Source organism: Pseudopodoces humilis, chromosome 7 (assembly GCF_049639895.1).
Source record: "Pseudopodoces humilis isolate 2021_Gansu_Grassland_sample_001 chromosome 7, ASM4963989v1, whole genome shotgun sequence".
Lineage (NCBI taxonomy): Eukaryota > Metazoa > Chordata > Aves > Passeriformes > Paridae > Pseudopodoces > Pseudopodoces humilis.
In genome coordinates, this window is record NC_142206.1 from 31,771,285 (window position 1) to 31,785,009 (window position 13,725).

At 33.5% G+C, this 13,725-nt stretch overlaps 1 protein-coding gene across 7 annotated transcripts in view; it reads right to left on the reverse strand.

The window, feature by feature from the left end:
- RYR3 (ryanodine receptor 3) overlaps positions 1-13,725 on the reverse strand; it is a 200,892-nt gene that overhangs the window by 146,463 nt on the left and 40,704 nt on the right. For all 7 annotated transcript variants that reach the window (XM_088057565.1, XM_014249772.2, XM_088057564.1 and 4 more), the window contains exons 2-5: positions 6,967-7,086; positions 5,140-5,247; positions 2,862-2,936; positions 1,784-1,862 (exon numbers count right to left, since the gene is read on the reverse strand). In XM_088057565.1, the coding sequence (XP_087913691.1) occupies positions 1,784-1,862; positions 2,862-2,936; positions 5,140-5,247; positions 6,967-7,086 (382 nt within the window). The remainder of the gene's footprint in view (positions 1-1,783; positions 1,863-2,861; positions 2,937-5,139; positions 5,248-6,966; positions 7,087-13,725) is intronic.

Consider the following 13,725-nt stretch of genomic DNA (forward strand, 5'->3'; position numbering starts at 1 on the left):
ATAAAACTTACAAATTTGGTAGAATCAAAGTACAAAAATTTGTTTGATTAAGATATTTCATCTAAAACCTCCTTAAAATAAAATAAGAAGGTTATGAAACTAGTTATAGTGAAGACAATAAATAGAAGCTACATCCATACAAGTGTAAAATGCTAAACTTTCCGAGGGAATAATTTTTAATAGCCAGTGATTTTTCCCTCTGCTACATGAAGAATATTTCCTGCAGCAGAAAGTGATTCATTAGCACAGTTTCATAGGTGAGGGAGTAGGGAAGGGGTAGTGATATTATGGCACTCAGTTTATGAGCTTTCCAGGCATGCTGTAGTTACCAAAGTTCTCTGTGCAGAAACATAACTAAGCTTTTCTGAATCCTACCTATGTGTACAAAGGTTTTCTTGTGTATGTACAGTTAAGCAAATACCAATTAAAGAACTACAGACAGAACCTCATATTATAGAACCTCATAGAGAGAAGCAGATATGTGTGCAATAGTTCTATAAAAAGGCTATAAAATTGTAAAAAACAGATTTCACTGAAACTATTTTAGTAGAGATTAAATACACATATTCCTTTTATCACATACATTCCTTTTCTCAACATAGCTAAAGAAGGGGTTCTCCATCTAAGGCAACAATCAAAGCCTAGTAACAAGCTGTAATATCTGTCTAAAGCCATCTTCTGTATGGCTATAAACAAATGAAGGACAAACTTCACTCATTCAAAAGACAAAATTTTGTAGAGTCATCTGAATAGATTCAAAGATTATGATTTACAAAGATTTTAACACCTGCACTGCCAGTGCATCTCCATCATCAATTAGTCTATTTGATTTTAATTTATTTTCAAAATAATGAAAAAAACAATAGAAAGCCCAGGTTTATATTAACATAATCGGTATTTCTTTATTTGAGCTTGACATTAATGAAGTGTGTATACAGATACTTGGATTTTCCCTTCAAGATACATGTCTGGGGCTGATTATTACAGTCGCCTGCTACTTTCTGAGGAGCACTCATCACTTTCAGAAACCATGAGCAGTATGTAAACAGGAACATGTTTGTGTTTCTGTTTGTGGCTCTTTTTGGCTAAGTCACCTTTAAATTTATTTAGTATAGCTCCCAATGGAAATTCATAATTTATATATGTTTTCATGGAAGCAAAAATTTTTTTTACTGTACTTCTGTCAGCAGTAATGGTAATGGCAGTACTCCCACAAATACATTAACTAGATTTTAAATATTTCTCCTAATGTCATGTTTGTGTTGTATCTCTTCCACTTTGTCCCATTATTGGTTCATCCATATTATGTGTATATTTCAATCCAGCTCTTTTAGCAATGTGTTCCCCACATATTTTCTTCTGGTTTCCTGCACAAGTTGCAAACTTCTTTTGTTACTTGGTTACAATATATATTGTGAATGCACCAGTATATGGCTTTTCTGTACTTTAAATGTCAAACCAAAAAAAAAACCAAAAACAAAAACAAAAATAAAAACAAACAAAAGCATCAAATGTATTTTATTCAACACAAATTTTTTACTCTGACTGTTATCATGTATTTTAGTGCAGTTAAGTCAGTTTAATTGTAAGACTCTCACATTCTTACACAAAGTCATTTCATGTGCTGAAATTCATTAGTACTAACAGTCATTTGTTTCAGTCATCTTATTTCCAAAGAACATATAAGGATCCCATTCCTAAGCTTACAGTTACATTAAACTCAATGCCTCTTCTAAAACCAGAAATGGGTGACTCATTCTCCTTCAAAAATAACTTGCCATACCTGCTGCATTTTCTCGTAGTCCCACATCAAATGCAAGTTTATCTGTCTGGGATCTTGATGATGTTAAACACGTCAAATACTGGAAAATAGTGAAGTTATTGAAAACAAAAACCCAACAGTATCCATTAACACATATGCCAAATGAATACATTCACATTACCTCATCTAAGTATCATACTTAATTTTTTTAAAATTAGTTAAAGATGATGTTGTTATTCATACAGAAGCTCTTCCTGAACTCTAAATATTAAAATCCTTTTCCACTGCAGCACATTTCCACTTCAGCTGTGCAATTTAGCATCTACCTTCTGAAGTTTTATACAGCTCATCAGATAGGAACAGGCAAACATCTAGCTACAGCCCTATCATAATAAGTTTGATTCATGAAAACATTAAAACACATACCAAAAAGCAATAATAATACTTGCAACTCTGGTATATCAAGGCAACTACAGTTTTCGAGGTTCATAAACAAAAGCAACATAGTTTAAACATTAATGTAGTGTTTCCTAGTACAGGAAAAAGGGAATAAAGTGTTTTCCTGACTTCTCATTTCTTCAGCCTTGTATTAGGTGTATTTACATGGGCCCTAGTTGGTCAAAGATTCAAAACAGCTGAAATTTTTCAGTTGTAGAATACAGTATGATGAAATTTATACAGCCTGAAGACAGCATCTTTGTGGGCATAATCCCTGGGAACTATGGGATGTCAAATGGAAGACCTTACCTCATAAAATATGATAGGGAAGAAAATAACATATATCACAACAAATTAATTTTCTGTAAGAAATACTTGCTATTAGAAGTATCATTAAAATGGATTCCTTAAGGACACAGAAATTATCCATGGCCAAAGGAGCTTTTCTGCTGCAATTCTGAGTTAGAAAAAGAATCTGAATTTAAGCAATTCTGTTGTATAGAGACACTGCAAGTTATTAACTTCTTTTTCATCTAGTGCAGAAGATAGCTTGGAAAGAACATTATTCCAAATTTTTTTTTTTTACTTTTTATTTTTATTTTGTTGAAAAGATGTTTATGATTCAGTGGTACTCATTCTGTGCAGGTGCTCCCTCTCTTACCATTTCACTGAACGAATGTCGAAGTAGTATGGCATGGCCGTACAGCAGGGTCCGGTGGCCACCCCCTTGGGCTGCCTGCAGAACAGGATGGAGAAGGTCAGAACTCCACTGCTCTGAGTGCACCATGGTCAGAACTATGCAACAACATGAAGAGCTATGGCAGTTCAAGGAATAAGTGCAAATATTCCAACAAATTATGAAATGTACACACTGGGGTGGAAAAATCATAATAATGAAGTAGCTACAGCAATAGCCAAATATCTGCCAAAGGAAAAAATGTTCTTTGACAAAGACTTTTATTATTACCTAATTTTTATTATGATTTAGTAAAACATGGCATTTGCAAAAGCATGTTTTAAGCTAAGATGCTACTTACCTTTCTTATAAACTTCATGCAGGCATTAAAAAAATAACAACAACATAAATACATTTATACATACAGAAACTGAAATCTGAAAGAGAAGATAACATACCTACTGCCCAGAGTAGTTTTAGTGTATACTAAGAATATCTACTTGCTAATAATAATCTTTAGCATGTTTCAGATTCATTAAAGTAACTGCATCCATAGCTTCAACCAAATAATTAACTAACTAACTAACTAATTAACTAACTAACTAACTAGCTAGCTAACTAACTAACTAAGTTACTAATTTTGAATATGTAAAACTATGACAAGATCAGGGAGAGGCAAAGCTGGATTTTCCATTTGCTTCCTTTAGAGGATTTAACATGCATCGTTCGAGTTCCTTTTGGATGGCATTTAAGGTCAGTTCTCATCCTTGGATTCATTTGGAAGGGACAAAGATAATTAAAGGATATTCTAAGAGCTCAAATAATAGATATACATGTGTAGGCAAATTGTTTTACACACTGTGAACAATACGTAAGTTAAACTACCACCAAGATTCTTCAAAATACATCATTCATAAAAAATGGTTTTAATCCTGCAGGAACTTGTCACTGCTTGGTGAAGAAAACTGCAAAACGATGTAGAGGTGAATATAATACCTCTTTTATATATTAAATTTTTTTTTATTTTTTTAAACGGAAAACCTTAACAGCAAATTCAATTATAATTACAAACATGTCAAAAGAAAATTACACTTATTCAGTTTTCAACAAATACATGAATACTGAGAACAAGCAATGAAAAACTTCCTGCCATTTTATTACTGAAAGTTTTTTAATGAACTACTTGTAAGTTTGAGGCTAATTAAAAAAAAAAACAAAAGAAGAAAACACAACCAAATCAAAACAACAAAACCTCCAAACTGAGTAAGCTACAGTCTTCCTCTAGAAAAAATCTGAAACTAGCAGCAGAACTCTGTTCCAAACTAAATTTAATATGAAAAGCAAATCTTTTTCTTTAATCTTTTTTTTTATTTCAGCCTTGCTATTAGTATGAACTGCTGTGTTTCTATTTCAGTTTCCCCAATGGATTGTACCTAACATGAAAATAAATGCAGGACAAACACAACAGATTACATTCTCTTTTTTTGTCCACTTCTCCTTAGGCAAGAGTGTGATCTTTTTTATCGAAGAGATTATATGTCCTCTACTTCCAATCACAAATAAAGTATGCATATATCACTATTAACCTCAGATTAAATCTTTCATCTGCAGTTTGCAGTGAATATTTTGGAAATATTAAAAATTATGTAATTTCTTAGTAATCCTATAAATGTTTAAATCAATCTTTTGATTTCCTAAGCCTATGCTTTTATTTTCATCAAGATTTGTTTTATACAAGGCAATGTAATTGCAAAAATAAAATAAAAAAAAACACCCTTTTTTTGTGCAGTGGAAAACAAAATATCAGTATTAATGAAGTCTGAAAACCATGTATGCAAAGGTTGAAGTGCAAGATTGGGGTGATAGAACTCCATCTTTCCCTTCTGTGCAGTAATATGTGCCAATTAAAGATCTGAAGCGCAGAATAAGCCATTAGGTGGTAAAGTAAGTAAAGCCCTAGAGTTTTATCATGCTCTGTTTGTAAGAGAATAAAAGTTCAATTCAGCTTGATTCAGCTGAGATTGGAGAATTAGGGTCAAAGCATCAAATTGATAATGTTTCTGGATTTGTGGATCACAAATATTCAAAAGACAGTTGTACCAGCTCCTCACTGCCAAAGAGAAATTAGTGTGGTTACAGAAGGCGAGCAATAATGTCCCAAGAATACTATGACATAAGAAGCCTTCTAGAAAATCCTGAACTACGAAATAACTGAGGACAATCTATATTCTGATTTCATGTTTTCTGAGGTCAATTTACTTACCCCTTCACTAGCATTATCCCCTGTGCTGGCCAGCATTTCTTGAAGGGCTCTGACAGATAGTGACTGTTCAAGGACAAAATTACAGACGCAAAGGTCTGGAGGGACATACTGTAAAAACAAATTAAACAGTGCAAGAACAGATCAGAAGAACAGATTAAAAAGGATGAAAAGTGTGTTTGAACACATTTATTGTAATTTTTGAATCTCTACTTAATGCATACTCATTTGTTTTTGAGGTACATGCTATTCTCCAGCATGAAAACAATATAAATCCATTCTTCCTAAATTGACAATACAGCAATTTTACTTTCCTTGAGCTGCATTCCTCACAGTCAAACGAAACTTCTTCAGGTCCAAATGCAAAAATTTTCCCCTACATATTATTGCTTACCTGTCTTTTAGAATGACACTGTGGATATTGTATTTGCTCTATAATGTCGCTGACAAAACAGAAGAGAAGGTATATGATCTTATGTATGAGGTTGATAGAAGACATTTAATATAGTAACTAAATAGCTAAGATTCAGAATCTTATGACATAATAACATGAACTCTTTTAGGAAACCTTAATTTTTGAATCAATATATCTGCTGCTTTTGAAATATGAAACTTCACAGCAGACTTTTATTTTTTTCCAATTTCTTGGCACTGATATGTCCAAAGAAATATATGTCCAAGAGAAAAAAGTCTCAAGGAAAACTATCAATGTACATAAATACATGGCAGAAAAGCACAAAGGCAGTTCCAGAGACTACACAGTAGAACCCAGAGAAAGGACAAGGGAAATTGATACAAAGTGAAATACAGGAAATACTGTTTAAACATGACATAACCCCCCTAGTTTTACTGTGAGCATGGTAAACAGTAGAACAGGTAGCCCAGAGAGGTGTCCACCCTTGGAGATACTCAAACTCTGATCCGAGTGTCCAAAGCAATCTGTTCTGTCTGAAGCTATTCTAAGTAGAGAGTTTGGACTGGATGACCTTCACAGATTCTTCTCAACCTTAACAACTCCGCATTCTGTGTTTCATGACAAAGATCATGGCTGTGGATAAGCTTTACAGTGGATTTTTTAAATCAGAGCAACAAGAAAAAATGAAATTCTGGATAATGTTGCTTTTTAAGGTGGTGAAACCTGAAGAAATAAAAACAATTTAGGAAAAAGCTGCAGAGAGAAAAAAAGAGAGCAAGGAGGTCCTTCTCTGCTTGGTTTAACATTCTGCTCTAGTAGAGGCTTAGTTTCATCTCTCCTTTGTCTTTTCAAACTCTGCTTATTACTCAGGGTTTTTTGGGTTTTTTTCTTCACAAATCTATAGCTTCTTTTTTCAATTTGCCGTTTTTAAACTTTTAAAATTTTCTTTCACTTAATCATTCTTGTTCCTATACATTTAGCTTCCAGATTGCTAATGAAGTCAGGAGCAACACTTAACACCAGTAACAAAGAGGTGAACAATTCTTCTAAAATTATCAGTCCGGTGTATCAATATATTTGAACCTACAGCACTAATAGAAAGACAGGGACTTAGTGAACTTAAATCATAATAGCACTCTGGAGACTTTATCTTGGAAATAGGAAGTATTTCAATTACAGGAATTTTTTCAGTTAAAGAATAGCAGCTTTTGACTATCCACAGGTGTACCTCAAAATTTATTTGGAGTCTCTAGAAAATTTTTGTGAACAATTCTAAGATGCAGCCAGGAAGAAAAGCATATATAAGATCCCTCTAGCATCACATTTAAGAAACCATAATTCAGTGTGCTAGTGAATAAGTAGGTTAACATTCATTCACTGATCGGTTACACCATTTGAGAGTATCATCTTCTTACTTTAGCTTCTGATGTTGGCTCCAAAAAGCACAGGCGATTCCCAAGTCCCTCAGCTGCCAAGCAAAACTTCCTTTGTTCTTTGTGAATACTGGCAACACACTGAAGTACTACTTCATCATCCTGTCACAGTACAAAGAACAAGAAAAAAATTACTTGGAATTCATATGCACAGTATAATGTTAGGAAATCCTGTAACATCTGTTGAAAATTAAGGCATTATACTCTAAATCTATACTCTAAATCACGTAATGTGCATATGCAGAGATTCTTTTGATGTATACCTATAATAGAGTGATAAACATATAAATATTTCCATATAGATTTACACTGAAGACTTTTTCAAAGTGACAGACTGCACACTGTCTCCAAGGCTTCTACAAGTGTTTCTTTAGTGATATGAAACCAACTGTAAGCACACTATTATAATACTCACAGTAAGAAACCTTTACTCTGATTTCATGAAGAGCAGAGCTATATGGTAGCACAGTAAACAATTAACACTATTTCTCAGAATGCAGAATCCTAACTTTTAAGTTTTCATGTAATATAGAAATCTCTGTGTACAACCAAAGATCGAAGAGGCCTTTTTCAAGAGAAAGTTCAAATAAGTACTAAGAACTTGATCCTCAAAAGACATATCCCAATAATAAGAACACTCTGGAAAAGCACTTTTACAAATTGTTGCATAATATAATGCCAAGCATATAAGGTGCCAAGCCCTTTTTCACCTCTTAATATGTGACACTAATGCTGATATAAGTGAGCCAAAAGAGATTATTTTTAGTGTTTGAGCCTTGTCAAAGCTATATACAGAATTAAAAATAATTTTATTTTCCAAAACTTGTCCACTAACAAAAACACCAGTGGAAAGAGTAGCATGTAGAAGCACTTATTTTTATACAGGCATGTAACAGTTCACGAAAAGACACTGGCTGACAAGTTTTTAAGGGGGTGGAAGCTGATAAAACAGGAGTGATATGATATGTCACTGTCCCCTCCAGCTACGAAGTTATACTGGTGTCAATTATTATTATCAAAGCAGATACACAACAGCCGCCTGTGCTGAGCTCTGAGATCACTTGAACAATTATATTCTAAAAGCAGCACTGCTATTTACACTCCCCTTATGCAACTGCAATACTATGACACTACCATGGCTTTGGGCACTTGAAATAAAAGCTGGGAGAGGCAAAGTCATTTTCACCAAAGGAATTAAGTGACACGCCCTTTAAAGAGGGAAATCAGAAGCGTGTTTTTCGCTTGGGTGATTTCACAGGTGTGTGCAAGTTACAGCACTTTTTTAGGCGACCCTTTAGTACTGCTTACTGACATAGGCAACTATTACATTTCAGACTAATCAGCAGCTGTAGAAAGTATTTTTTTATCTAGTTTTGCATGACAGTCAATAGTGGTCCAACACTACAGAAAAATAATTCAAGACATTTTTGCAAACAATTCTAAAATGTAGCAGTTAGACACAATAAATTAATGCTAAAGAAATATCTGTCCTCCTGTTGCTTCTGCTTCCATTTCTATAAAATGCTCTCTGAAATTTTTAGCTTTCAAGTTCATTAATAATTTTTTTTTGCTTTATAATCTTTAGTGTAATAAGTTACAAAATATTACCAGTACAATTAAGTACCCACTACATGCCTCTCTTAATGGATTTTTAAAAATTTACATCAGAATCATATCTATTTGGTGGGGAAAAATTAGAACATATGTAAGAAAATAATAAAGATGTTTAAAACATTTTTCATCATCTGGTTCCTCTATCAATATTTGAACATACATATTTTAGAACTAAAAGTAGTAAAATACTAAAACATTAATTTATAAATGCCAGAATTTAGAATCTGAGATTTGAAATTTAGCATGCACTTATCATTACATTGAATTACTTCTAAACAATTCAAATTGCATTTATTTTCCCTACTTCATTAAAGTATTCATCATTCCACAAAGGTGTGTGTATATATATATAGCCACTATTATAATTCATAAAAATATGCCTTCAGACTTTTCACAAGGGCATGTCCTATCTTTTATAGGACAAGGGGTAACAGCTTTAAACTGAAAGAATGTAGGTTTACATTAGATATACACTGGCACAGATTGCCCAGAGAAATTGTGGATGCCCCAACCCTGGATGTCCTCAAGGCGAGGTTGGATGGGGCTCTGATTAATCTGGACTAGTGGGAGGTCTCCCCACCCATGGCACTGAAGTGGAACTGGATGATGTTAAACATCTCTTCCAACCCAAACTGCTGTATGATTCTATGAACATACACAAAACTTCCTTAAAATGAGAATTAATCAAGTACATGAACTATTTTCCTTTTAAATCCGCATACATAAAAGGGCAAGAGTTCCTAATATAGTGAAATTAATATTTTAATATTCTAGAATTAGGAAAAATAAGCACTTAGAATTTACACTGGCATCAGAAAAACTTTATCAATCATTAAGTGCAGTAATCCCAAAATACAAGCACAGAATGTCTTAAGAGATGTATGCAACATTCAACACTGATGTTTTATGTTAGTCCCCTAAATAGCCTTTGTGCTACAACACTTAACAAGCTGGGTATTTGCTATGTAGGATAAAAAAATAGCTTTTTAAAAGTGGCAAGAATATTATATTATATGGTATTTCAGAATGTTTTGCAGCAAAGTTTTGAAAAGTACTCATTCATGACTGAGCATAAAGAATTAGCAAATTCTATACAATCTGAAAATGAGACAATTATTCCCTGTTAAGATGATTCAGTATTAACGTATTCTCACTGAAAAACATCATTCTGGCTGAGGTCTGTAATTGATTTTCTGGCCTGAAGATGCTAATGGAAATGAGTTTTATGGAGCTGCTATGCTATCATGAAAGTGCAGAAAATGTCTCAGCAGTACCTTGTTTTCAGGACCTAGTTTGTGAACCCTGAATTCAACAAATTTAAATGGTTTTGATTCAGTAAGTGTTTAAAATGCAATTTTTCTCATCTAGCAGCTCTGAAATTTCCATGTTCTAGTCCATTTATTTTTGGGGTGTGGGATGTGGGGTTTTTCTGGGGGATTTTTCTGGGGGTTTTCTTGTTTGGTTTGTTTGCTTGTTTGTTTGTTTTGGTTGGTTGGTTTTTAATAAAACATTTAAAAAAGGCTTAGAGTGCACAGAATCACAGGCAGGAAAGGACACCCATAAACAATGGGCACTACACATGGGCACTTGCACAAGAAACTGCTTTTGCTCCTCTTCCTCAAAAAGTACACACATTCTCATGACTGGTTTCCACCAATGGCATCATCAAGTTAGCCATGAGACACTACCATCATTCTATCTATTCACAAATACAGATGCAGAGCAATTCTTAACTTTTTTATTCTGAATTAAGAGGAAGTGGAAGTTCTCCTCTTCTGTCCAGAAATCTCTTATCTGGTTAAGATTCATCTCTCAGCCCTTTAGCAAAAGGACATACACAAAGTAACTCCATCCCAAATCTAAGAAGGTTTATACATTAAAATATGTTGAAATTGCTAAAATTGCTAAAATATATTTGGGTTGGGGGATTTGGGTTTTTTTTGAAAGTAGGTAACCACATGACTTCGTGTACTGCTAAAGTAATTTTCTACTTGCTTTGGCTAGAGCTGAAGCTGTATTGCAAATTTGACTATATAGTAATGTCAATGAACACTGAGAAGCAAAGGTATTTCTAAAACAGTTACAAATTCAATATGTTCTAATTTTCAGAATGAGAAAGTTATGAAAATAGAAATTGACTCTACACAAAATAATGTCTTTTGTGAATACATTAATTTTTTTTTAACAGAAAACTTTTATTCCTAGCCTTCAGCAATACAGAATTAAGCAGTATACTATATAACTTTAAAAATTAATTTTTAAAGAACCACAGTCCAGTAGTTCATAACCAAACACTATTTTGTCTTGCTGTTCAGGCTGTCTTCATCCTCAGGTTTCATAATACAAGTAACGGTGAACTTAAACTGAGCTTTCTGTCACAAAATAACAAGTCAAAACATAAGCAAAATTGATTTTTATTACTCAATTATTTGACTTGCTGCAAAGGAATTCAGTGATCAGGGTGTATTAATGTACTGCTGACATGACCTTGCTCCTGCACAGTTCACTAGTTTTTCGGTGCAGGATTTGAGAATAAGGAAATTCCAACAGTTAGTGAAACTCATTCTTTATTTATGTTGCATATATATATTCCATAATTTAGAGTTGTAGTGATTCATATAGTACACATAAATCTGTATAGGGTTTGTATCCAAATATAGACACACTTCAATACATTTTATATTATCAAGCACAGAACCATGAATACACTAAACATATACATGCAAATGTTGCTGGAAAATGATACCCTAGATTTAGTTTATTACCTACTGAGTCAACATCTACCTAATCTCGATAATATTCAATGCTGAAAATAAACTGATACAGTAAAATTAGCATGACATTGAAAATTAATCAGTTCTAGATAATTAATCGAGATAATTGTTATTATACTACACGAAGAAGGAGTTTTCTCAAAAAAATTACATATTTTGGCTATAATTTACTCAGCTGCAATAAACATTCAGGTAGGAACTTTCATAGCAATGACTAACTTAAATGCAAAGTGATACAGAATTGTTTAAAAGTACATTCTTCTGTAAAACCATGGAAAAGTTTTCACAGCCAGTTTATGTCCAGTTTTTACAAAAAATGAAGATCACATAGTCAATATCCACCTACATCATGGGTAATACAGCAGCTTTAATAAAAGCTGTAGGTTAGGCCACTGAATTTTGAGACAGTGTTTTGTGGGAAGCAAGTCTAAATCACCAGACAACAGTGAAAATATAGAATTAACTAAGTAGTCAAAGTGCTTTTTCACTTGATCTATTTGTTGGGGTTTTTTGGTAGAGTGATAAATCTCTGTGCAGTAGTCAAGTTGTACACATGGTATAAGGCTGATGATGTATATGAAACATTTTTCACACCCATTCCTTGGTTTCCTGCATTAAAGAAGGTAATTGAAGAAAGGTGACTCAAATTAAGCTGATGAAGTGTACCAAGAGTTCGTAAATACTAGTATAAAAATAAAGTGAGTTAACTATGTGTTTCTGTTGTACAAATCCATTTAAATGATCCATTAAAAACAAGTAAAAACATAAAAACATAATTTACCTAGTTTCCTACTTCTTAGTAGATATAGTCAATTATAACACTAATTCTAAAGCAGAAGCTTGATAAAACACCATTTTAAAGGATTCCACTACTTCCACATTTGGAATGTGGAAGAACTTTTCAAACCTATAAACTCATACTCTGTTATTGGGATTTATTGCTTCAGTTATTGTTACCGCAACATTTGGCAAATTTGTATTTTTTCTCCCTTTCACGTTGTGAAAAATTAATTTCATAAAACTGACACAGAAAACTGGTATGGTTCTGGTTCTGGTATGGCTTATTATTTCTGCTACTGCTCTGCTATTTCAGATGAAGGATGTGGAAAAATTCTGGCTGATGAATTTATTATTTACCAAGGCAACACAGTCTTAACTATTTAGACTTCCTAATTAAGTTCATAAAAATTAAAAGCTTCTTTGATTAAATCTTACTTGGGTTGTTTTGGGTTTGAGGCTATGATCCAGAAAAATAGCTTAATGTATTCATTTGCCATCTAGCTAGAACAATTCAGTTTGCTTAGGTTCCTGTACTGCAAAAATAGAGTAATTTTCTTGCAATTAAGAACAGTTGTGTATCACATGTCCATGCAGACATCAGAATCAGATCAAAGTACATAACTACATCAGAAGTCTTGCCTCATGGTCATATCACTTTTCTTCTGCCAAGTAACTGAGGTATAGCCCTCAACAAAAGAATTCATTGGGGTAAATTTCCAAGAGCTCCACTGTATTAACCTTAATTTACTTAATTTACTTAATTTACTTGATAAGGGAATTCCATTCTTAATAAAGAAAATAATTATTCATTGTTGCATGATGACTGACACTCGCGTATAGTAGGCAGTATAGATTTGACTAATTGAAGTTTTGAATATTTTGGATTTTGTTTTTCTTGGAAGATATTCTCACTTGAAAAATAATTTTTATTACAGTTACAAAACTAGTGTATGACATGGACTTTTCATTTTGCCTAATCTTTGTCAAGATAAAAAGCAACTTCTTTCTTTCTTTGACTAGTCATGAGAAAAAAGAAACAGGAAACCAAGTAAAACTTCAAAAAACACTTTTAAGTCCCAAAAAGACCCAAACCCAAGCCAAGTAGAAACGAAGAAACAAAACAAAAATTAACTGCACACTACCAGGCTTATATACTTACCCGTATGCAACCTAGCAGGACTTTACTGGTGACTCCACACCCATCAGCAGCCCCCAAACATTCCTACAGGTGTCTGTGGAATCCCGAGACTCACTGCATAGTGGGTAGCTGTCAGAAGCAGCTTTGCCTTACCAAGCACATGGGGAAAGGTACGCTACAGACATGCTTATGTGAAGAAGCAGGCACAATCAGCCTCAGTCTGTGAACTTTGAAAGGGAGGACAGCTTGTGGACCACCTCTTTGGACATAAACTAAGAATGTACATAGGGAAAGAAAGTGTATTTTGTCCTCCAGGATAGTTGTGTTGTGTATTCTTTTATTTTCTTTTCTTCTTCAGATCAAAACAATGACAAGTCACCCAGTTCTTCAACAACTCAAATCCCTCTTTTTAAGTGAATTTGAGTAATACAAACT